This window comes from Monodon monoceros, unplaced genomic scaffold, assembly GCF_005190385.1.
Source record: "Monodon monoceros isolate NGI ecotype Baffin Bay Population unplaced genomic scaffold, NGI_Narwhal_1 Super_Scaffold_6, whole genome shotgun sequence".
NCBI lineage: Eukaryota > Metazoa > Chordata > Mammalia > Artiodactyla > Monodontidae > Monodon > Monodon monoceros.
The window spans coordinates 49,357,406-49,376,588 of NW_021703783.1; the positions used below are offsets into that span (position 1 = coordinate 49,357,406).

Consider the following 19,183-nt stretch of genomic DNA (forward strand, 5'->3'; position numbering starts at 1 on the left):
TGTGTGTGTGTGTGTGTGTGTGTGTGTGTGTGTGTGTGTGTGTGTGTTTGAGGCAGTGGTGCAGAGCAGACAGGCAGTTCATGGCTGAGGGAACAGCATGAGACAAGGCATTGGCAATGAAAACCTTTATGGTGTGGGAAGGAAGCTACAGGAGTTTGGTATACAGGGATGGCTCGTGGGAGACCACAACCGATGGTTAGGAGTGTGGACTTGATCCTGGAGGTCAGTGGTTGTGAGGTTGTGCTTGCTGGAGTTCTTGGGCCTCTGTGGAACCTTTGGAAAGAGAAGAAGAAGAGCTGTGAGCCTGAGAGGTTTTAGGGAGAAGAGGGAAATGGTCTCAGTTGTGTCTGATGTTGATTACAGGGGCAGCTCTGTGAAGGGTGGACTTGAAGGGGTCACCATGGGGAGGCAGTGAAGGGTCGAAGCAAGAATGGAACAGAGGCAGTACTTAGAAGATGAAGTTGACAGGACTTGGCCGTGGGAAGTGGACATGGGGTGAGGGAGAAAGGGAGAACCAAGGACAGCCCCCAGGTTTCTGGCTTAGGAAGAAGAGGAAAAGTTCACGGGGGAGGAAGGTGGATTTGTCTTCACACTGGTTGCATTGGAGGTATTCTGTGGTTGCCCCATTTCTTACCTATCCAGAGGCGCTCCCCACTACTTCACAGCCAGGACCTATTGCACTGGCCATAGCTCTGTCCCCACCCAGTCCTCTGTGGGCCTTGCTCATCCCCATGACAGGGCTTGTGGTTCCCTCTGACGCCCTATCTGGGCAGATCCTTTCTGTCTACCGGATCCTACTCAGTCTGTTCTCCCCTCCCGTCAGGCTCTGTCATCTCAGCCCTCGTTGATGATACCTCTTCCCTACTCCTTCAGTACTTAAGATTGTCAGCAGTTGACTTAATGTTCATTACAAATTATTTTATATTGTTTGGTATTTTTTCAAATATGTTAATCTTATCTAGCAACTTCCTTAATGATAAGGGCCTTGTATTACCCTGTATTCCCATAACATCTAACGTAGTGCTAAGAATCCACCTGGTTGCTCAGTGCATACACAGAATTATAGAACATTAGAACTCGAGGCAGTGGTTTTCAAACGTGTCTGTGTATAAGCAGCATGTCAGGAGTGTACTAAAAGGCAGATACTTGGCCCGTGGGTGGTTCTGATGCAAGTGGCTCTGAGCTAACACTTAGACAGACACTGGTTTGAAAGAATCTTAATGGTCCACTAACCTAATTCTGTCATTTTACAGAGAAGAAACTAAGACATGGAGAGTGAGCATCTTGCCATATTCTTAGGTTGTCTAGTGGCAGACCCAGAACTGGGGCCCAGGCTCGACACCTGGCCAAGTGCTTCTCCTCACCACCCAACACAGGGCTTCCACCTTATTGAAAACATGACTTTCTAAAAGCTGAAATCCCTTTTAGAAGAATGGGGAACGTTTTATCTCACCTAAAGTTTAAACATTGCCGGAAGGAATGATAGATATGTTGAGGTACTCCATCTTTGTCCTTCAGGAATTTCCAGTCTTAAGTATTAAGAGATGGGCTTCCCTGGTGGCGCAGCGGTTGAGAGTCCGCCTGCCGATGCAGGAGACACGGGTTCGTGTCCCGGTACGGGAGGATCCCACATGCTGCGGAGCCGCTGAGCCTGCGCGTCCAGAGCCTGTGCTCCGCAACGGGAGAGGCCACAATAGTGAGAGGCCCACGTACCACCAAAAAAAAAAGAGAGAGAAAAGAGCACCCCTTCTTTACTCTGCTTTAAGAGAATTCTGGAAGGAAAAATGTAGGCTGTGGCTTGATTGATTAGAATTCCATTTTAGCAGCATTTCTCCTGCCGAGGGAAACATCTGGTGAAGATGAATTGAGCCTAATTTTATACAATTTATGTTTTCATGTTTCTTTTAAAGCATGTCAATAATGAAAAAGAGAAATACAGCTCCTTTTCAGCAGTGCCTAAATATAAATGTCTATTTAAATGTGTGTTGGTAGTTTGGGCAGTAAATAGACTTGGTTTTCCTTGACATCGTAGAGTATTAAGGAGAGAAATGCTGAATGTCATTTCAAGCACTCTCTTTTCTGTACTCTTAAAAAAAATTAATTCAATGGCTGTGATCCAATTATGGTAGACTTTTAAGTCTGTCAGCAAACCTGAAATGACTCCAGATGAAAAATTTGGACTGCATACAGATCTTTATTTTCGAGCTGAAGAGATGAAAACGTTCTCCCTGTTTGGTCTTCCGTATTTTTTTCAGTTCTAGGGGCCATACGCAAAATAATCTACTGGGTTTTTCCCCCTGCAAATTGCATCACTCTTTTATTTTACTAGTAATGGCCATTAAAAAAAAACAACGTTAGAAAAAGATATTGGGAGAATGCTGATGAAATAGTGTATATGGATTTCAGTAAGACTTTTGACAAAGTCTCTCATGAATTCTTTAAGAGTAATATAGAGAAAAGTTAGTTAGATGCTGTTTACTAGATGGGTTTTAGGTGCTTAGGAAAACCTAGCCCAAAGTGGTTGTCAATAATTTACTGTTACCTGCGGGGAGCTTTCATGTGCCATGAGGCAGGACCTGCCCTTGGACCGTTCCCTTTTTTGTATCAGTGATGAAGTAGAAATTACATGGATGTGAATGCTTGTCCAGTAGAAGGTTACTGTTTGATTAATTAGTGCTGTCAAAATGAAACCATCTGCCTTGCAGAATTGTGTGTGCCCGTAACTGCAAGTGTTTAAGCAGTGCCTTTATGACCATCTGTTGGAGACGCTTTAGAGGGAACTCCTGCTTGGGAGGGAGGTTGAACTAAATTGTGTTTAAATTTCTTTCTAACCCTAAGACCCTATTCATGTACTATACTTTGGTTCTAAGATGATTAGTAAAATTCCTTTCTTGAAATCTGTTGTAAATCTCTGATTTACACAGTTGGAAATCTACAGCTTCTCAGGTATCCTGAGGACTGTGGTGGTGTGTGTGGTGTACCTTCATGGGATAAACATGCCTGCCGACATGTGAGACCTTTAAATAAGTGAGTGAGTATATACGAAGTACTATTAGCACATTTGTTTCAGGAACACCGATGTATGCTTTGAAGGGCTAACTAAAAGTAAATTATAGAGAAAGGAAGACCAGGAATAGAGAATGCAGCTCAATGGAGCCAGTGTTCTTTTTGGTCCAGTGTCTTTAGTTGAGTCGCCCTTGGAGGAGCTTGGTAAGACCCCAGACTATTTACCCTGGAGCAGGATGGGACAGAGTAGGGGCAAGATGTACTTCCCTTTCTTCCTTTTTTTTCTTTTAATATTTATTGGAGTATAGTTTATTTACAATGTTGTGTTAGTTTCAGGTGTACAGCAAAGCGAATCTGTTATACATATACATATATCCACTCTTTTTTAGATTCTTTTCCCATATAGGCCATTACAGAGTATTGAGTAGAGTTTCCCATGCTATACAGTAGGTCCTTTATTAGCCCTTTCTTTTCTTATACACTTCCTTCATGAGGCTGGACAAAGGAGTTTTCTGATAACTTTTAATAAAACTGGCAAAAATAAAACAAGTGAATCTTCAGCTAGACATCCCACTAATTGTCTCCAATGAGGCATCTTACTTTGTAGAGAATTTTGAAATTCCTAGCATTAATAATTTCATCTTTTAAACTTGAATCCAGATGGTGTGGGTTTCTCTTTTATTGAGATATGATTGGCATATAACATTACATTAGTTTCAGATATACAACATAATGATTCGATATTTGTATATATTGGGAAATGATCACAGTAAGTCCCGTCAACACCGATTACCACACACAGTTACAAATTTTTTTTCTTGTGATGAGAACTTTTAAGATCTACTCTCTTAGCAACTTTCAAATACGCAATATAGTATCATTAACTATAGTCACCGTGCTATTCATTGCATGGTATGGGTTTCTTGAAATCTGAACCAGGTTTCTAAATTGTTAAGGAAGAAAAGTCTCATGAGTGAGGGACAGGCTGACTCTTGGCCCAGCAGTGGGACCAACATTTGATGTGTCAGAGACTGATGCTGCTGTACTGAGGCCCAAGCAGAGGTGCCATGCTCTGGACTTAAAGTTGGGGTGCTGAGGTTTTCACATCTCTCCATTTCCCTCAAAAGGGTATGTGGAGTTAAGACAGGTCACAGGAGCAAGGAGGGAAGAATTCCATACTGGCAGTAAAGCAGGTTCTCGGGCGATGAGCTGCTGGTACACTTTGTGGGATCAAAAAATGTGAGGGTGTACTCTGACCATGTTATTAATGAATTTATATGAAGTATTTCAGGCATACAGAATGCATTAAAATAATAAAACTTACACACCTACGACCCAACTTAAGTAAAACATTAACAGCACTGGTGAACACCCTCATACCCTTCTCTCTGATCCCGCCACCCCCTCTCCTCTCAGAGGTAACCAGCATCCTGAGTTTCATGCCTTCATTTTTTCAGATGAGAGAAAGGAGGCCTGGAGAGGTTGGGAACCAGCTTAGTCTCACACTCCAGACTAGTGGGAACCACAGGGCGCCTTCTGCTTCTTCCCAGTGGGGAACAGTTCACTGTTAGTAAATTTGTACTGCTTCTCAGCCTTTTGGGTACACAGATCTTCCTGGACTTACGGTGGGGCTACATCCAGATAAGCCCTTCATAAGTTGAAAATGCATTTAATACACCTAACCTACCAAACATCACAGCTCAGCCTGGGCTGCCTTAAACATGCCCAGAACACTTACATTAGCCTAGAGTCGGGCAAAATCATCTGACGCGAAGCCTATTTTGTGATGAAGAGTTGAATAACTCATGTAGTTTATTGCGTACTGAACTGCAAGTGAAAAACAGAACGGTTGTCTGCGTCCAGGATGGTTGTAAATGTATTGGTTGTTTCCCCTCGTGATCACGTGGCTGATGGGGAGCTGCCTTGCCCAGCATCACGGGAGAGGACCTATGGCGTATTGTAAACCCAGGAAAAGTTCCAAATTCTAAATTCGAAGAAGGGTTTCTACTGAATGTGTATCACTTTTGCACCTTCGTAAATTGGAAAAATCATTTAAGTTGAACCATTGGAAGTCAGGGACTGTCTGTAATCAAGTATGTGTGAGATAATACGACTTGGAGATGACTTTTGTGGTCCCAATAAACTGTGTAACTTTGCATAATAAGCAATGGAGAATCAAAGGGAAGGAATTTTAGTCAACACTTCCTTGTTTGGAATCTTGGGATGTTACGCTAAGGTATAAGCGGATACCACAGAAGTTTGGGGACAGTCAGATGTGCAGACTGTTTAGAATCGAAATTATGGTGGACTGTCCCGGTGGTGACTCTGAGCTGTGGGGTGAGGCTGCAGTGCTAGGAAGCCCCTTTCAGAGCCCTCCTTTTCCTACCTGTGCAGATATTAGACATCTCCTAAGCCTTCAGGAAAACAGTACTGTTGAAATGAAAAATACCACTTCAAAATATTGTCCTAGGAAAGTGTTATCAGGACATTTGAATGGCTTCCTGGAAGAAATGAAAGTTAATGTGATTAATATACATTTTCTGGTGAATAAGAACCTGCAAGATTGAAGAAATATGTTTGGAGCAGTTAAATTTTCATAAAATTAAGAGAACAAACAAGATGATTTTCCTCCTGCTGGTAGAATGATACGTAATCTTAAAATCCTGGAGGAAGCACAGGTGCTTTTCCCAATTTTATTTATAGATTTTTAACAGCCTGTGCTTTACACCCTGTCACTATTTTTCTTTCTTTTTTTCTTTAAAAATAACAGTTAACAATTTTCACCTGGAACTGATTCACAGACATTTGAAAAGGTGGTATCTTTGGAGAAAGCTTGCAGGTGATCACAAGATTGTCCCCCGGACATAATTGTATCTGGAAGGCTGACATTTAATGCCTATAGCAATCATCAAGCAAAGCTTTGAAAAACGAGTGGTACACATGAAGAAGATTGATGGGTTCACTGTGAAAGAAGTAATAGGGAGCTGTGAATTTCTGGATTAGCCCATCTATCAAATGAGCAAGAGAACGTCAGACTGTCCCCATTTGCCCACCCATGTTCACCAGTTGGAGTGCCCAGTCCCAGCTGGGTTGATTTGGGGACTAACTGTTGTTTTATCAGTATTCTTTTGTCTTTCTCTAAAACGATATTGAAGTATATTCTCTCCACCTGCTGTGTAAGGAGCAGTATCTACCTCTTCACACCCAAATCATAGAACTTTAATGTCTTTGCAGGATTGATAAGAGTTGTTTAAGGCCACCATTTCAGACTTGGCATTTTTGTTCTTGTTTTCCAGACTGTGTATTCTATGGCTCCATTCCCTTTTCCACAGTTGGCAGAGCTGAGGGAAAAATACACCTACAACATTACACCATTCCCAGCCACAATTAAGCCCACCTCAGTTTCTGGGTAAGGTCCTTTTTTTTTCCTTCTTGTTTTCATGATGGAAGACTTAATACCTTAATTTGTTATTAATATTTGTTAAACCCCGGAAATACATTTGAAGTAGTTTGGTGCTTAAAATCTGAATATCTCTTTCCCAAAGGTTTTGATTTAAATTCCAGAGGGAGATTTTTGAAAGTGTACTTTCCAAAGAAGGTTGGAACATAAACTGAAGGGATATTTAGCAACCCCACAACTTATTTAAAAATATCAAATATTAAAAATCTCAGTAATTAAAAAAGGGTAGAATCAAAAAAGTGTAGACAGATGAGCTAGTTTAAAATACTGTGGAGACCAGAAATTAACAAATACACACACACACACACACACACACACACACACACACACACACACACACACACACACACAGGAATTTAATATATGAAAATGTAAATCAACACTGAAAAGATATACTATTTAGTAAATGGTGCTGGGCCAATGAGACTCAGTCTGGAAAGAAATAAAGTTAGAGGCATACTTTACACCATACATCAGGATAAGCTCCATAGAGATGAGACAGTTAAATGGAAAAAACTGAAATAATAAGCAGAAGAAAATGTGGAAGGATGTCTTTAGTTCTTTGGAATTGGGAAGGCCTTAATAACTGACTCAAAAAAAAACAATAAAGGATAAAAAAGTAAGTACTTTAAAAATAATTTTCTGCATGACTAAAACCAAAACAGAGCAAAAGAAAACCTCCATAAGCAGACACAAAAATATTTGTGAAAAAATATTTGTAAATGATTCCTCTCATATATAAAGTTCTTAGAAGTCAATAAGAAAATGACCACCATCTGAAAAATGATGAAAGTATGGGAATAGGCAGTTTACATAAAAGGCAGCTTCACTTGGACTAAGAGAAATGCAGCTTAAAGCAAGATTGAGATTCTGTTGTTTTCACCTATCAGGTTGAAAAAAATTCAAAAGGTTGATGTGCTCTCTGTTGATAAGGCTATAGGGAAACGGGCACTCTTACACTTTGCTCATGAGAGGTTAATTACCATGGGATTTGGGGCAGGCAATCTGACCGTATTTTCCCAAATGACTATTGCATATATCCTTTGACCCAGCAATTCTACCTTTCTGAATTATCCAACAAATGTATCTGTACACATGCAAAACACAGTAGGTATAAGGTAATTTATTGCAGTGTTGTTTATAATAGTTTAATATTGGAAACCACTTGAGTGTGCATCATTTAGCAGCCTGGTTCCATAACATGGGCTACATACATACAACAATAATGTATACATACAGTACAGTGAGACATTAAGAAAAGGATGAGGAGGAAGCTCTGTGTGAATATGGAGAGATTTTTTTTTTTAGGTGAACAAAAGCAAGGTGCAGAAGAGTGTACTTATATATAGCATGCTAACACTTATGAAAAAGAGGAGAAAAATAAGACTATAGTCATATTTGCTTATTTAACTGATAAGGAAGCTGAAGAACACATCAGAAACTAGTAACAGTGCTCACCTGTGGGGATTAAGTGGGGCAAGAACAGGGTAGAAGTTGGACAGGGATGGGAGATGGACTTTCTATATATGTATAAATTATATAAATATATACAATTATATAAATATGTTATAGAGATTATAATAATGTATATACTTTATATATATGTCATTTAAGTCATGTGGCTGTATTGCTTATTTAAAAATAATACCACTTTTTGAACAAATATTCCTTTTTCTTTTATGTTTTCCAAGACGGCGCGGTAAGGCCAGAGACAGCGATGAGGAGAATGACCCAGATGATGAAGATGCTATTGCTAATGCAGTGGGGTGTCTCGGACCTTTTAGTGGGCTCCTGGCACCTGAACTGCAGAAGTACCAAAAGCAAGTTACAGGTAAAGAGGTGGCATCTATTAGATACTCACAATGTGTTGGTTCACTATAGCAAGGGTCGTAGTATTGTGTCCTATAAATTCCTGTTGTTTCCCGAACTGATTACCACTATTAAAGGTCTTTATTAAAAGTAACTTCTCTTATCATTTAGGAGGATCTCTCTGTTATGTGTTACATGCATAATACATATTTCTTTTTCTTTATGATTCGTTTCGCCTCCCACTCGTCTGATTTAAGTTTGTGTGCTCAGTTCCTTAGCACCGAGCCTGGCATATAATAGATGCTTACTACATTCTGTTTGAGTTAAATTGAATTCATTATAGACTGGCTTCTTTTCCACTGTAGAAGTACTCTCTAAAGCCAAAATATTATGGTACCTCTACTTGAATTTCAGTGATCAGAAACTCATTATCTCATAAGACATTCTGCTAATTCCTCTGCTTAGCCCAGGGTTTCTAGTTTTGAAGAGATAAACTCCACTTACTAGTTCTATTAATAGTTCTTCTCTTCAGAACAAAACAGAACAAGGCTGCTCCCTCTTCTGCTGGATGTCTCCTTTGAATTTTGAGGACAGTCATCACATCCCCCAAAAGTTTCTTCATGGTCCAAATTCAGAATTTCTCAAAGATATGTCTTCCAGAACTTTTAAAGTTCTATAAATTCACCTCTAAATGTCCTGCAGTTTGATAGTATCCCCCTTAAAAAGTGGTGCTCTGAATTGAATGTCATGCTATGTTTGTTTTTTTCTTGCAGAAAATAGATGGACATTATTCGTGTAATGAACTCTTTTGAAACAGTTCGCGGTTCCCCCACTGTGATCTTTCCTATCTTTGGTGGCAGCTCTTCCTTTATGACATTTATTCTAGTTTGAAGACCATTCTCCTTGCTGAAAGAGGACAGAAACAAAAGATGTCAGGCACCTCTGCGTTCTCTTTGCCATCTGCTAGCTTTATACTGCCTTCTCAAAGTCATGGGGCTATTTTCTTGTTTTTGTTCCTCTTGCTTAGAAGGCTTCCTTTTTGTTTGTCTGTTTGTTTTGTTGCTGTTGTTTTGGTCGTGGTAGTTTTGAGTATGTTCTGCAAGCCTTAGCTTGTTTTGAGTTTTAACCTGCTTAATGTTCGGTTCATGTCATTTTGTGTGTGTGTTCTTGGTATGCACTCCCCTGTCATCTTTTTAAATGACTTAAAAAAAATCTGAACTCAACAAGAATCCTATTGGTTTTGTAATGGTTTCTATCTCCTCTTTAGTTGCCTGAATTTTAGCTTTTGGTTTCTAGCTACGGGATCAATTAGTATTTTAACTCTAATGTTTTTGAATCTGCTTTCTGTCATCTGGGTCTATGTTCCATTTTTTCCCCCCTGTTATTCTTTCTGTGCAATTATAGGCTCTGGGATGACATGGTCATTTTCTCCTAAATTTCATCCTTAGTCTTTCTTGTTGGTTTTACTTTAGTTAGATTAGAGGTCCTCTTTTAATTTTCTTCTCCTTAGAGAAGTATTTTCAATAAAAAAGTTTACCAGATGTTCAGTCTTTATCTGAATCACACTTTCAGCAGATGTTAGGATACTTGAAATCCCCTACTAATCTTTTTTTTTAAGCTTGTCCCCAGGCAAGTTTTACATATCGTGTTAGAAAAGTCTAATTTTATCCCCTGTTTACCTGTGTGGCATGTGAGTGTATTTTCACATGGTACTTATTTCTGTTTCTTGGAGGTAATCTCAAATTTATTTAAGGGATAAATCTACTAGTTGTTGGTGTTAACAGGAGCAGAAACCACATCAGACATAACACACATAGTAGACAGTCAGGAAATGCTTGTTAAATGAATAAAAACATTTCGTTTCTAGTGATACCATGATCTAAAGTCTTGATAATCTTATAGAATGTCTTGCTGTTTTTAACTTAAGAAAAACTCACTTTTAATGATTGACTAAACCCTACAGTGTAAAATTTACAAATTTATAGTTGTGGGTCCTCATGCAGTTAGTTATATGGAACCTTGTAAATCCTCATGTAGTTATATGGAAATCTGTACCCTGACTTTAGACAGCTAGAGTTATATTTTTCTAAGGGAATTTTAGAAAATGGCAGTGATTTTTATCTGGAAACAGTGGATCTTATGTCCATATAATGAACAAAGGGGTAATAAAATCAAACAATGAACCCACACAGCTCGTTTCAGACTCACAGTTAGCCTAATAAGAAAATGCAGAAATATTTTCAGGACCAAATAAAAACAAGTACTAGACAAATTCTAGTGTACATGTTTTTTATGGTTCAGAATTTCCTGGAGGTTAAGATACTACCCCAGGTTATATAGTGTAAGCAATTCCCAGTTAGTCCCGTTCTCCTCCTGTGATAGTGTCTCCTTGTCTCTATTCCTTGGAATATAGAACCAAATGGGGACCAGAATCTGAGATCCAATAACATTGCGGAGCTGAGTCCAGGAGCGATCAATTCCTGCCGAAGTGAATACCATGCAGCTTTTAACAGTATGATGATGGAACGCATGACCACAGATATCAACGCGCTGAAGCAGCAATATTCTCGGATTAAAAAGAAGCAGCAGCAGCAGGTTCATCAGGTGTATATCAGGGCAGGTAATGTACTTCTTCGTTTGAGTCAATTTCAGCTCCATGTCAACTTGTGAAAGGAAGACCGAGTATTCCCAGGATGTCCTGGGAATTACTGCTCACTCTGGCTCGGCATCCACCAACACAGCTGGCAGGAGACAATAACATCTTTATCTTCTCACTTTTTATTTTATCTTATCAGGCTCTAAATAAGAGAAAGGTCCCAAGGACCAGGCAATTGATGGTATTCAATACTTCTTTACTCTGTATGCTTGTGGAGAAGGCTTTACAAATGATTAGAATGTTGCAAAGCCATGCAGTCCTTGGATTTGAGACATTTTGGAGCTATTGCCTCTTAAATTTCAGGCATTTGGAAGTAGAATTTAGTCATCTGTATACTGGTAAATAATATTGCTACCAGTCATTTAGGTAGTAATATAACAGATGTTGTGATCAGAGGAAAAGGAAACAGCCATTACTGTGCCTGCTAACTGGGTTAGCGGTGTCTTGGGAGTCTGCTGAGAAGAACGCAATTGTACTGCAGTTGGAAATGCTCTGTTCCAAGGATTGTCAAGCTTCTTTTTTCCTTTAAATTCCCCAAATCCCAATGAACAGTCTGATTTATTGTTTAATGTATGCTGATTTGGGAATTGGTTTGTCTTATTTTAAGTGAAATCCTAATGAAAATGATGCCGATCCAGGATTAACCAAGATATAAATTGGACATGTTTTTAAGAGGCTTGTGAGCATGTGACTGATCTTGCATAAAAACTGAATTTACCTTTCACTTGTTGGGGAGGAGTAGGCAACTTCTTAAAGATTCTTACTTTATCCTGAATCATTAAAGAAGCAATCACAAAAGGAACTAACAACTCTAACACTTTAATTTTCAAAACATTGGCACATACATATCCTCATTTGTCCTTAAATCTATGAGAAAGGCAAGGACAGATATTCTTATATCCTTTTAAAAAATGAGGAAATGGTAATTCAGGAAGGCTTAGCAACTGTCTAGGATTATATAACTATAGTGAGTGGTCAGGCCAGGGCTAGAACCTCCATGTTCTGATTCTTTATGTAGTTCTTTTCCAACCACTTTCAGAAGCTTTAGGTGGAATGGTGAACAATTGCCATTGGGTACTAAATCAGCCCAGTGTCTGTACTCTAGTCAGGGGTCAGCAAACTATGGTCTGTAGGTCAAATTCTGCTCACTGCCTGTTTTTATAAATAAAGTTTTGTTGAAACACAGGCATGCCCATTTGTCTACATATTGTCTATGGCTGCTTTTGCACTACAGTGACTAAAATATTTATAGTCTGGTCCTTTACAGGAAAAGTTTGCTGACCCCTACTCTAGATCAGGGTTTATGTGGTTATTTTTAGGGAGAGATTGCTGCTCAAGGGCAAAGTTTGAGAGCATTGTTTCTCAAACTTTAGTGTGAATACGTATCACTTGGGGATGTGTCAAAATGAGGAATCTGCTTCAGTAGCTGTGGGTGGGACTGAGATGATGCATTTCCAATAAGCCTCCAGGCGATGCCACTGCTGCTGGGTGGGGATTGCACTTTGAGTAGCGGGGGTTTTAGAGGAGATGTAGGATAGGATCAGCAGCACAGGCGGAGAGATTGAACTTGTGCTAGAGGCAAAAGTCCTCAGCTTCTGAGATTTAAAGGAAGGTGGTAAGGATGGTGGTTGAGGTACCAGCTTCCTAGGTTAGGGAGGACAGGAATTTAAGGCTTTTCAGTCCTGATAGCTTCTGTTTGTATGAAGAAATTGGAGGAAAAGTTGTTTGCTTGGGAGTAAGTTGAAGGTTGGGTGGGAGCTTAAAGAAAGTAGTGAAGATTTGGATCGGCCGTCGGAAGCAATGGGAGAGGGAAAGAAAGTTTGTTCAGCGGCATTGCGGACCTAACAAAAATAGGAAGTTATGAATTTAAGGGATATCAATCCACATGGCTGTTTGATTTCCCCCCATCCACATCCCCACCCCCAGCAGCTCTTAGCAGCTCCTGTTTTGGAAAGAAGAATGTGAATTGTGGATCTAGAGTGGAGTTTTGCCAGGCCTGTGTGATAAAGCCATAGGGATGCCTGGATGTGTGGTTATTGGTGAGGTGTGGTCCAAGGGATCCACCGTGCATCTAGCAGGGTAGGGGTGTAATTGAGCTGAGGAGACGGTGAGAGGTTATGAGAAGATTGAGGGATCAAGGAACGGAAATCTTTATGGTTTAGTACCAAGTATAGTTACATCGAGAGTCTGAGAGCTGGAAGAGTCAAAGAGAGGAATATGAGAGTTAAATATTTTTCACATGAGGCAGATCCGAGTGATGAGGTTTAGGATGGAACTGGGCAGGTGGAGGATGGGTCAGTCACCGAGGCAGTAAAGTAACCGAGGTAGGTAAGAGGACATAGAGTGAAGAGGAAACAGGTGTCAAAATTTCAGTGAAGATTGGACTGTGACCAGAGGTAGGTAGATAGGAGCAGTCGAGAAGCACAGACGGGCGTTCAGCCACGTGACCTAGATATCAGGAGGAAGGCTGTTCACACAAAGACGGCGGGGTCTGCTCTTGATACTTCTGCCTGCAGCTGTCGTCCCTGGGGCCATGAATGTTGAAGCTTCATTGGAAATAGGGGCTCGGTCAGCCACAGGATGAGGACAGTAATACTGTTAACAGTGCCTTGCAGGAGAACACAGCTTTTGGTGCTTTCCTGTTTTCAATTTGCTTTCAAAGTCAATTGAGGACACAGGAGTGGAACTAGAGCCAGGCGCTGGATAGCTCTGATGTCACTGCATTTTTACCACCTTCTTATCACTTCTCTCATTCTGCTGTCTCTCAATAATATGCAGTGTGTTGTTTTTCTACCTCTCAGAAGCTGACAGCTGGTAATCTATATGGTCATAGTGTTTGACCTATTATTTAAAAAAAAAAAAAAATCTTCAAAGATTTCCTAGATACAAGACCTCCGAGGTTGCTTCTCAGACACAAGGCTCTCTGTAAAAAACATTAGGGAGGCTGGGCTCTAATTAGTAACAGCGGGTCAGAGTCTGTTCCTTTTTGTATCCTCAGCCGCTTGTCCCCTCCTCTTTGAAGAGGAGGGAATCCGTACCCCAGGCTCTAGGATCGAATTCAGTTTCTGCTGACTTCAGTTACATGACTCTGCCAAGACCTGGGAAATATGTGGGCAGGGTCCGGGCACAACCTGTGTGTGACTCCTGTTCTGTGATGGATGTCTTTCTCTGTGGTACCTTTCACACGACCTTTCAACATTTCTTTCAGACAAAGGGCCAGTGACCAGCATTCTCCCGTCTCAGGTAAACAACTCTCCAGTTATAAACCACCTTCTTTTAGGAAAGAAGATGAAAATGTCAAACAGAGCTGCCAAGAATGCTGTCATCCACATCCCTGGTCACACAGGAGGCAAAATATCTCCTGTGCCCTATGAAGACCTTAGGACCAAGCTCAATTCTCCATGGCGAACTCACATCCGGGTCCACAGAAAGAACACGGCGAGGACCAAGAGTCAGCTGGGCTGTGGGGACACCGTCGGGCTGATAGACGAGCAGAATGAGGGCTGCAAGACTCACAGTCTGGGGGCAGTGCAGGCGTTTTCCTCCGATTGTGCGGGGGCAGCTCAAAGGGAAGGTGGCAGCTCCGACGGCGGCACTGGGAGGACCATCGAAGGGCAGTCTCCAGAGCCGCTGTTTGGGGATGCTGATGCCGATGTGTCTGTGGTCCAGGTGAAGTTAGAAGCCTTGGAACTGAATGCAAGGGATGCTGCTGCTGAAACTGATCCCAAGGTGCACCTGCCCTGCCAGCAGCACCTCCCGGGGCCGCCAGACGCACCCGGAGGAAACAAGGCCCCTGGCAAGTCTCCCCAAGGCAGCCACCCGAAAACTCCCATCTTTAGCCCCTTTCCCAGCGTCAAGCCACTGCGGAAGTCAGCCACTGCCAGGAATTTGGGATTATATGGTCCTACAGAAAGAACCCCAACCGTGCACTTTCCTTACATGAGCAGGAGCTTCAGCAAGTCCAGCGGTGGAAACAGTAGTACTAAGAAACGGTGACATCTTTCAGCAACTGTGTACCCACATTCACCTCTTCACGGTGGCAGAAGGGTTCCAGCTGGATGGCTCCAAGAGAGCTTCAGTTGTCCATTGAAAATGAAGAGATAGGTTCAGAGATGAGCAACGGTTCAGAAAAATGGGAACTGGAAATTTTATAATGGGTGCTAGAATAGGGATGTCTTCCAATCATCGATACAGTGGGTTATTGTGGCAAAATAAATATTGTGGTTTTAAAGTGTGAAGTTTTCCCAACTTTTCATTGTGAGCTGTTTAGAAAAGACTTTGTATCTAGGCTGTTAACCCCTCTTCCTTCCTCCTGTTCTGAGGGCCTTCAGGGTGCCTGTGACAACCCCCCCACCCAACCTTCCAGTTCTCTGGGTGTTATTAATACTCAAGCATGCACACACTAGCTTGCTAGAACAGAAACTGTTAAAAGAAAGTAAGTTTCTTAGTTGCAAAGAACTTCCCAATTTCCCTCTTCATGCCCCACTGGGGGGAATGTTTGTATGTGTGAGTTTTCCTTCAGTAGTTTCTTTCAGCCAGTCTCAAAACTGGTTTTTATTCTTGTGCTAAAATGCAGGAGAAAAATCTAGATAGCCTTTCTTTCACTTTCTATTTCTACCCGCAAAAGGAAGAAAACCTTTATCTGTTGAAATGTAGCTTGATCATCAGCTGGAAGATCTTATGAAGAGGACACAAATGGGCTATGCCTTAAGCAGTTGCTCTCAACAGCTTGCTGACTCCACTGAGCTTTCCTCGAGCTTCGTGTTCGCTTCTTAAGCAGAGTTTTGGTCCTCATTGGTGAGATGATCAATGGGCTCTATACAGAGCTTGTCTGGCCTCCACCATGCAGCTCATTTACCTATCAGTTCTCCACTGCAGATGCGAGAAGCCTCTGCTCAAAAGCCGGAACATGGCACCTGCAACTCTGTTACTTGAATTTTGTGCTTTTTTAATGGGTGGGAGTACTTTGTTGAGTACTTTCTTACTTGATCACTGCCTTTCCCTGGAGAAGGCCCCAGTGCTTTCTAGCTCTGGCTCGCCCATTCCTCCCCAGAGACAGCACCTGTTATCTCCACCATGCAGATGGGAACTCTGAGCCACACAGAGGTGAAGTAGTACTTCAGATACTCAAGGTAAATACTCCCGATACTCAATGTGACTCAGCCACATTGCCTCCAGTTCAATAGATGGGTTTTATGCTCCTTGTACCCAGGTGCATTGGCTACATAGGTTCTAGAAACCAAGACTGGGAAGCTATTCACTGCACTCCCTCCTGACTCAAAGGACCTTTCTCCAGATGGTACAGAGTCCTGTGATGGCGTTTCATAAAACCAGCTTTGACCTTCTTATCCGAAAACGTAGTTCATTTAAAAAATGCTTCATGCAGCTGTCATTTTGGCTGGACAAAAGGCTCACTCCTCAATCCCCTTCTCCCACCAACATTAGAAGATAGACTTGGCATTTTTATCCTCGTTCCCTGGAAGACCTCGGCTAGGCTTGCCGGCATTTTGATGAGGCAGTCAGTATTCATTTGAGCTAATTGGATTGCTAATTCTGAAACCAAAGCTATAGTTTTAGAAAGAGTTTTTACTATGAGAGGCACTAATTTTTATAATAAAACAGAGAATGTGGTTGTGTGGGCTTTTTTGCACAGAAAACACAAGAATGATATATACAATGAGAAAAGTTATCCCTTTTGTGGTATTTTTACCCTCCAAAGAACTGAAGATGGAAACTATGACTAATAAGTTATTGCAGTTTTGGTCTTGCAGGAGAATTCTGTGCCATCTGAAGTTAGCATGCAGCTTCTTAAAAAGCAGCCACTCCCACAGCCTGTGTCTTGGGAAGGGTGTAGGTGGAGAGTCGGGATTACTTTGCATACCACCCCCAGGACGAGACCCACTGCATTTTCCAAAGTTAGGGCAGTGATACGATTTTCTTCAATCTGCTGAACTTTACATTCCACCTTGTATTCTTTCCTCCTCCCCCTTCCCAAGTGAGTCAGAATAGTCATTTCCCCTTGAGGGATGTCTGACTTGAATAGAGAATTTTTCTTTTCTCTCTTGAGTCAGCTCCCAGCTCTCGGAGGGTCTGGGTTTGGGGAGGTGGGTAAGGCGGTGGAGGGCACTTACTGCAGTTCTTAGGCGCGTGCCATCGCTGTCTGCCACCTGTCTTAGGGTTAGTAGCACATGCTGTATCTGTTTCCTGGGGTTGGTCTTCCTGAGAAAAGAATGGATGTGATGGCACACGGCTTGGGATAAGTATTTGTTGAATGAATGAATAAACTACTGAAAGGAAAATAGTCCTTTGAGGTAAAAATGACCTCATCAGGATTTCCAAACCTGACAGATTCCTGTTAAAGCACTCTGTCCTGTTAAAGTGCATGCGTTGTACCATGTAATCACCATGTGTATCGGTCAACTTGTGAGCTTTGCCTACTTTAGAGAATAAAGGATCTGCAGTAGCCTGTAGCACACAGCATGTACGAAGAGACCAGTATGGACTTTTATCTTCTTTGTATTGGACACTGTATGCCAGCACCAAGTACTTACCAAGTAGCGGTTTCTTCATTTTTAGATATGTCTGTACCCCGTCAGCACTTAGGCCGGAGCCGACTCCTCATGTCTCTGCACCTCGGTTCTCTTACAAAAGCCTCCAGATACTTTAAACCTAGTTTGTAATGTCAACCTATGGGACTGTAACTGTTTGGAATATTGTATTCCCTTTTTCAGTCTCTCTTGTTCTGAAGAACTGTACTGATTACAAAGATATATGCATAAAGATTCTCATTATTGTAGCTATTGTGACATTGTTTATCTGAGCGCCTGCAGAGAACGCTGTTGTGACTTTCCCCACCCCCTTCTCTTACCCTGTGTCAGCTTTACCCCACCGTGGTCACGCGAACCAAGAGAACAGCCCAATAAACTCCATCTCCGCCAGTCTAATCACTGGGTTGCTGGGTGGCCCATGACCTTCCAAGATCTTGGCAAAATGGCGAGTTCCCGAATATGAGTAAAAGAGTTTATTCAGGAATTTGTGTTTGTGTGTGTGGAAGTATGTGTGTGTATAAAAATAACCTGTGGATCTGTCATTTTTCTTTGTTTTAATAAAATAGAACAATAAGAGTGCCATTTAGCTTCCTGGTCTTATGGATTCTAGATAACGGAGAGCCGTGGTCAAGTGTACAGCCTGCCATCTCCCCTCATAAAATCTCCCTTTACTCTTTCTGAGCCACTTTTTTTTTTTTTTAACATCTTTATTGGAGTATAATTGCTTTACAATGGTGTGTTAGTTTCTGCCGTATAACAAAGTGAATCAGCTATACATATACATATATCCCCATATCTCTTCCCTCTTGCGTCTCCCTCCTTCCCACCCTCCCTATCCCACCCCTCTAGGTGGTCACAGAGCACCGAGCTGATCTCCCTGTGCTATGCGGCTGCTTCCCACTAGCTATCTATTTTACATTTGGTAGTGTATATATGTCCATGCCACTCTCTCACTTCGTCCCAGCATACCCTTCCCCCTCCCCGTGTCCTCAGGTCCATTCTCTACATCTGCGTCATCTGTTGATGGACACTTAGGTTGCTTCCATGTCCTGGCTATTGTGAATGGAGCTGCTGAGCCACTTCTTTTTGCTACCTACAGCTGTCATTTGAGGCAGCATTTTAAATATATTAGTTTCCTAATTAGAAAAATGACACGTGTTAAGAAAATCTGGAAAACAGAAAGAGCACGAGGAATCATTGGTATTCTGGTATGGGTCTCTCCACTATGTTTTTTTATGTGTGTTCGTGTATATACACACCACTATCTACAAAAAGGTATATTGAGAAAACTAAGCTTTCTTTCCACTAAATGCTCTTTTACAGTATCATTTTCAGTAACTGTTATTTCATCATGTGTTTATGCCAGAATTCATATAACCAGTGTCTCGTCCACGAGGTGTTTTTTTTTTTTAAATTGAAGTGTAGTTGATTTTCAATATTGTGTTAGTTTCAGGTATATAGTAAAGTAATTTGGTTATACATATATGTATGTATAATTTTTTGGATTCTTTTCCATTGTAGATTATTAAGAGATATTGAATATAGTTCCCTGTGCTGTACAGTAAATCCTTGTTGTTTATCTGTTTTATATATGGTAGTGTGTATCTCAAACAGGTATTTTTTGATTGTAGATAGTACTGGAGAGAACATCCTAATACTTATAACTTTGTACACAACCCAAAGAATTTTCTTAGGGTATGTTCA

At 41.3% G+C, this 19,183-nt stretch overlaps 1 protein-coding gene across 2 annotated transcripts in view; it reads left to right on the top strand.

Annotated features, from left to right (window-relative positions):
* TBC1D30 (TBC1 domain family member 30) overlaps window positions 1-18,055 on the top strand; it is a 79,716-nt gene extending 61,661 nt beyond the window's left edge. The window contains exons 10-13 of one of the 2 annotated variants that reach the window (XM_029206650.1): window positions 6,303-6,415; window positions 8,158-8,297; window positions 10,689-10,895; window positions 14,212-18,055. In XM_029206650.1, coding sequence (XP_029062483.1) covers window positions 6,303-6,415; window positions 8,158-8,297; window positions 10,689-10,895; window positions 14,212-14,927 — 1,176 coding nt within the window. In that variant the 3' untranslated portion in view covers window positions 14,928-18,055. Of the gene's footprint in view, window positions 1-6,302; window positions 6,416-8,157; window positions 8,298-10,688; window positions 10,896-14,139 lie in introns of both variants that reach the window. The other variant, XM_029206649.1, reaches the window with a different exon arrangement.
* The last annotated feature ends 1,128 nt before the right edge of the window (window positions 18,056-19,183 follow it).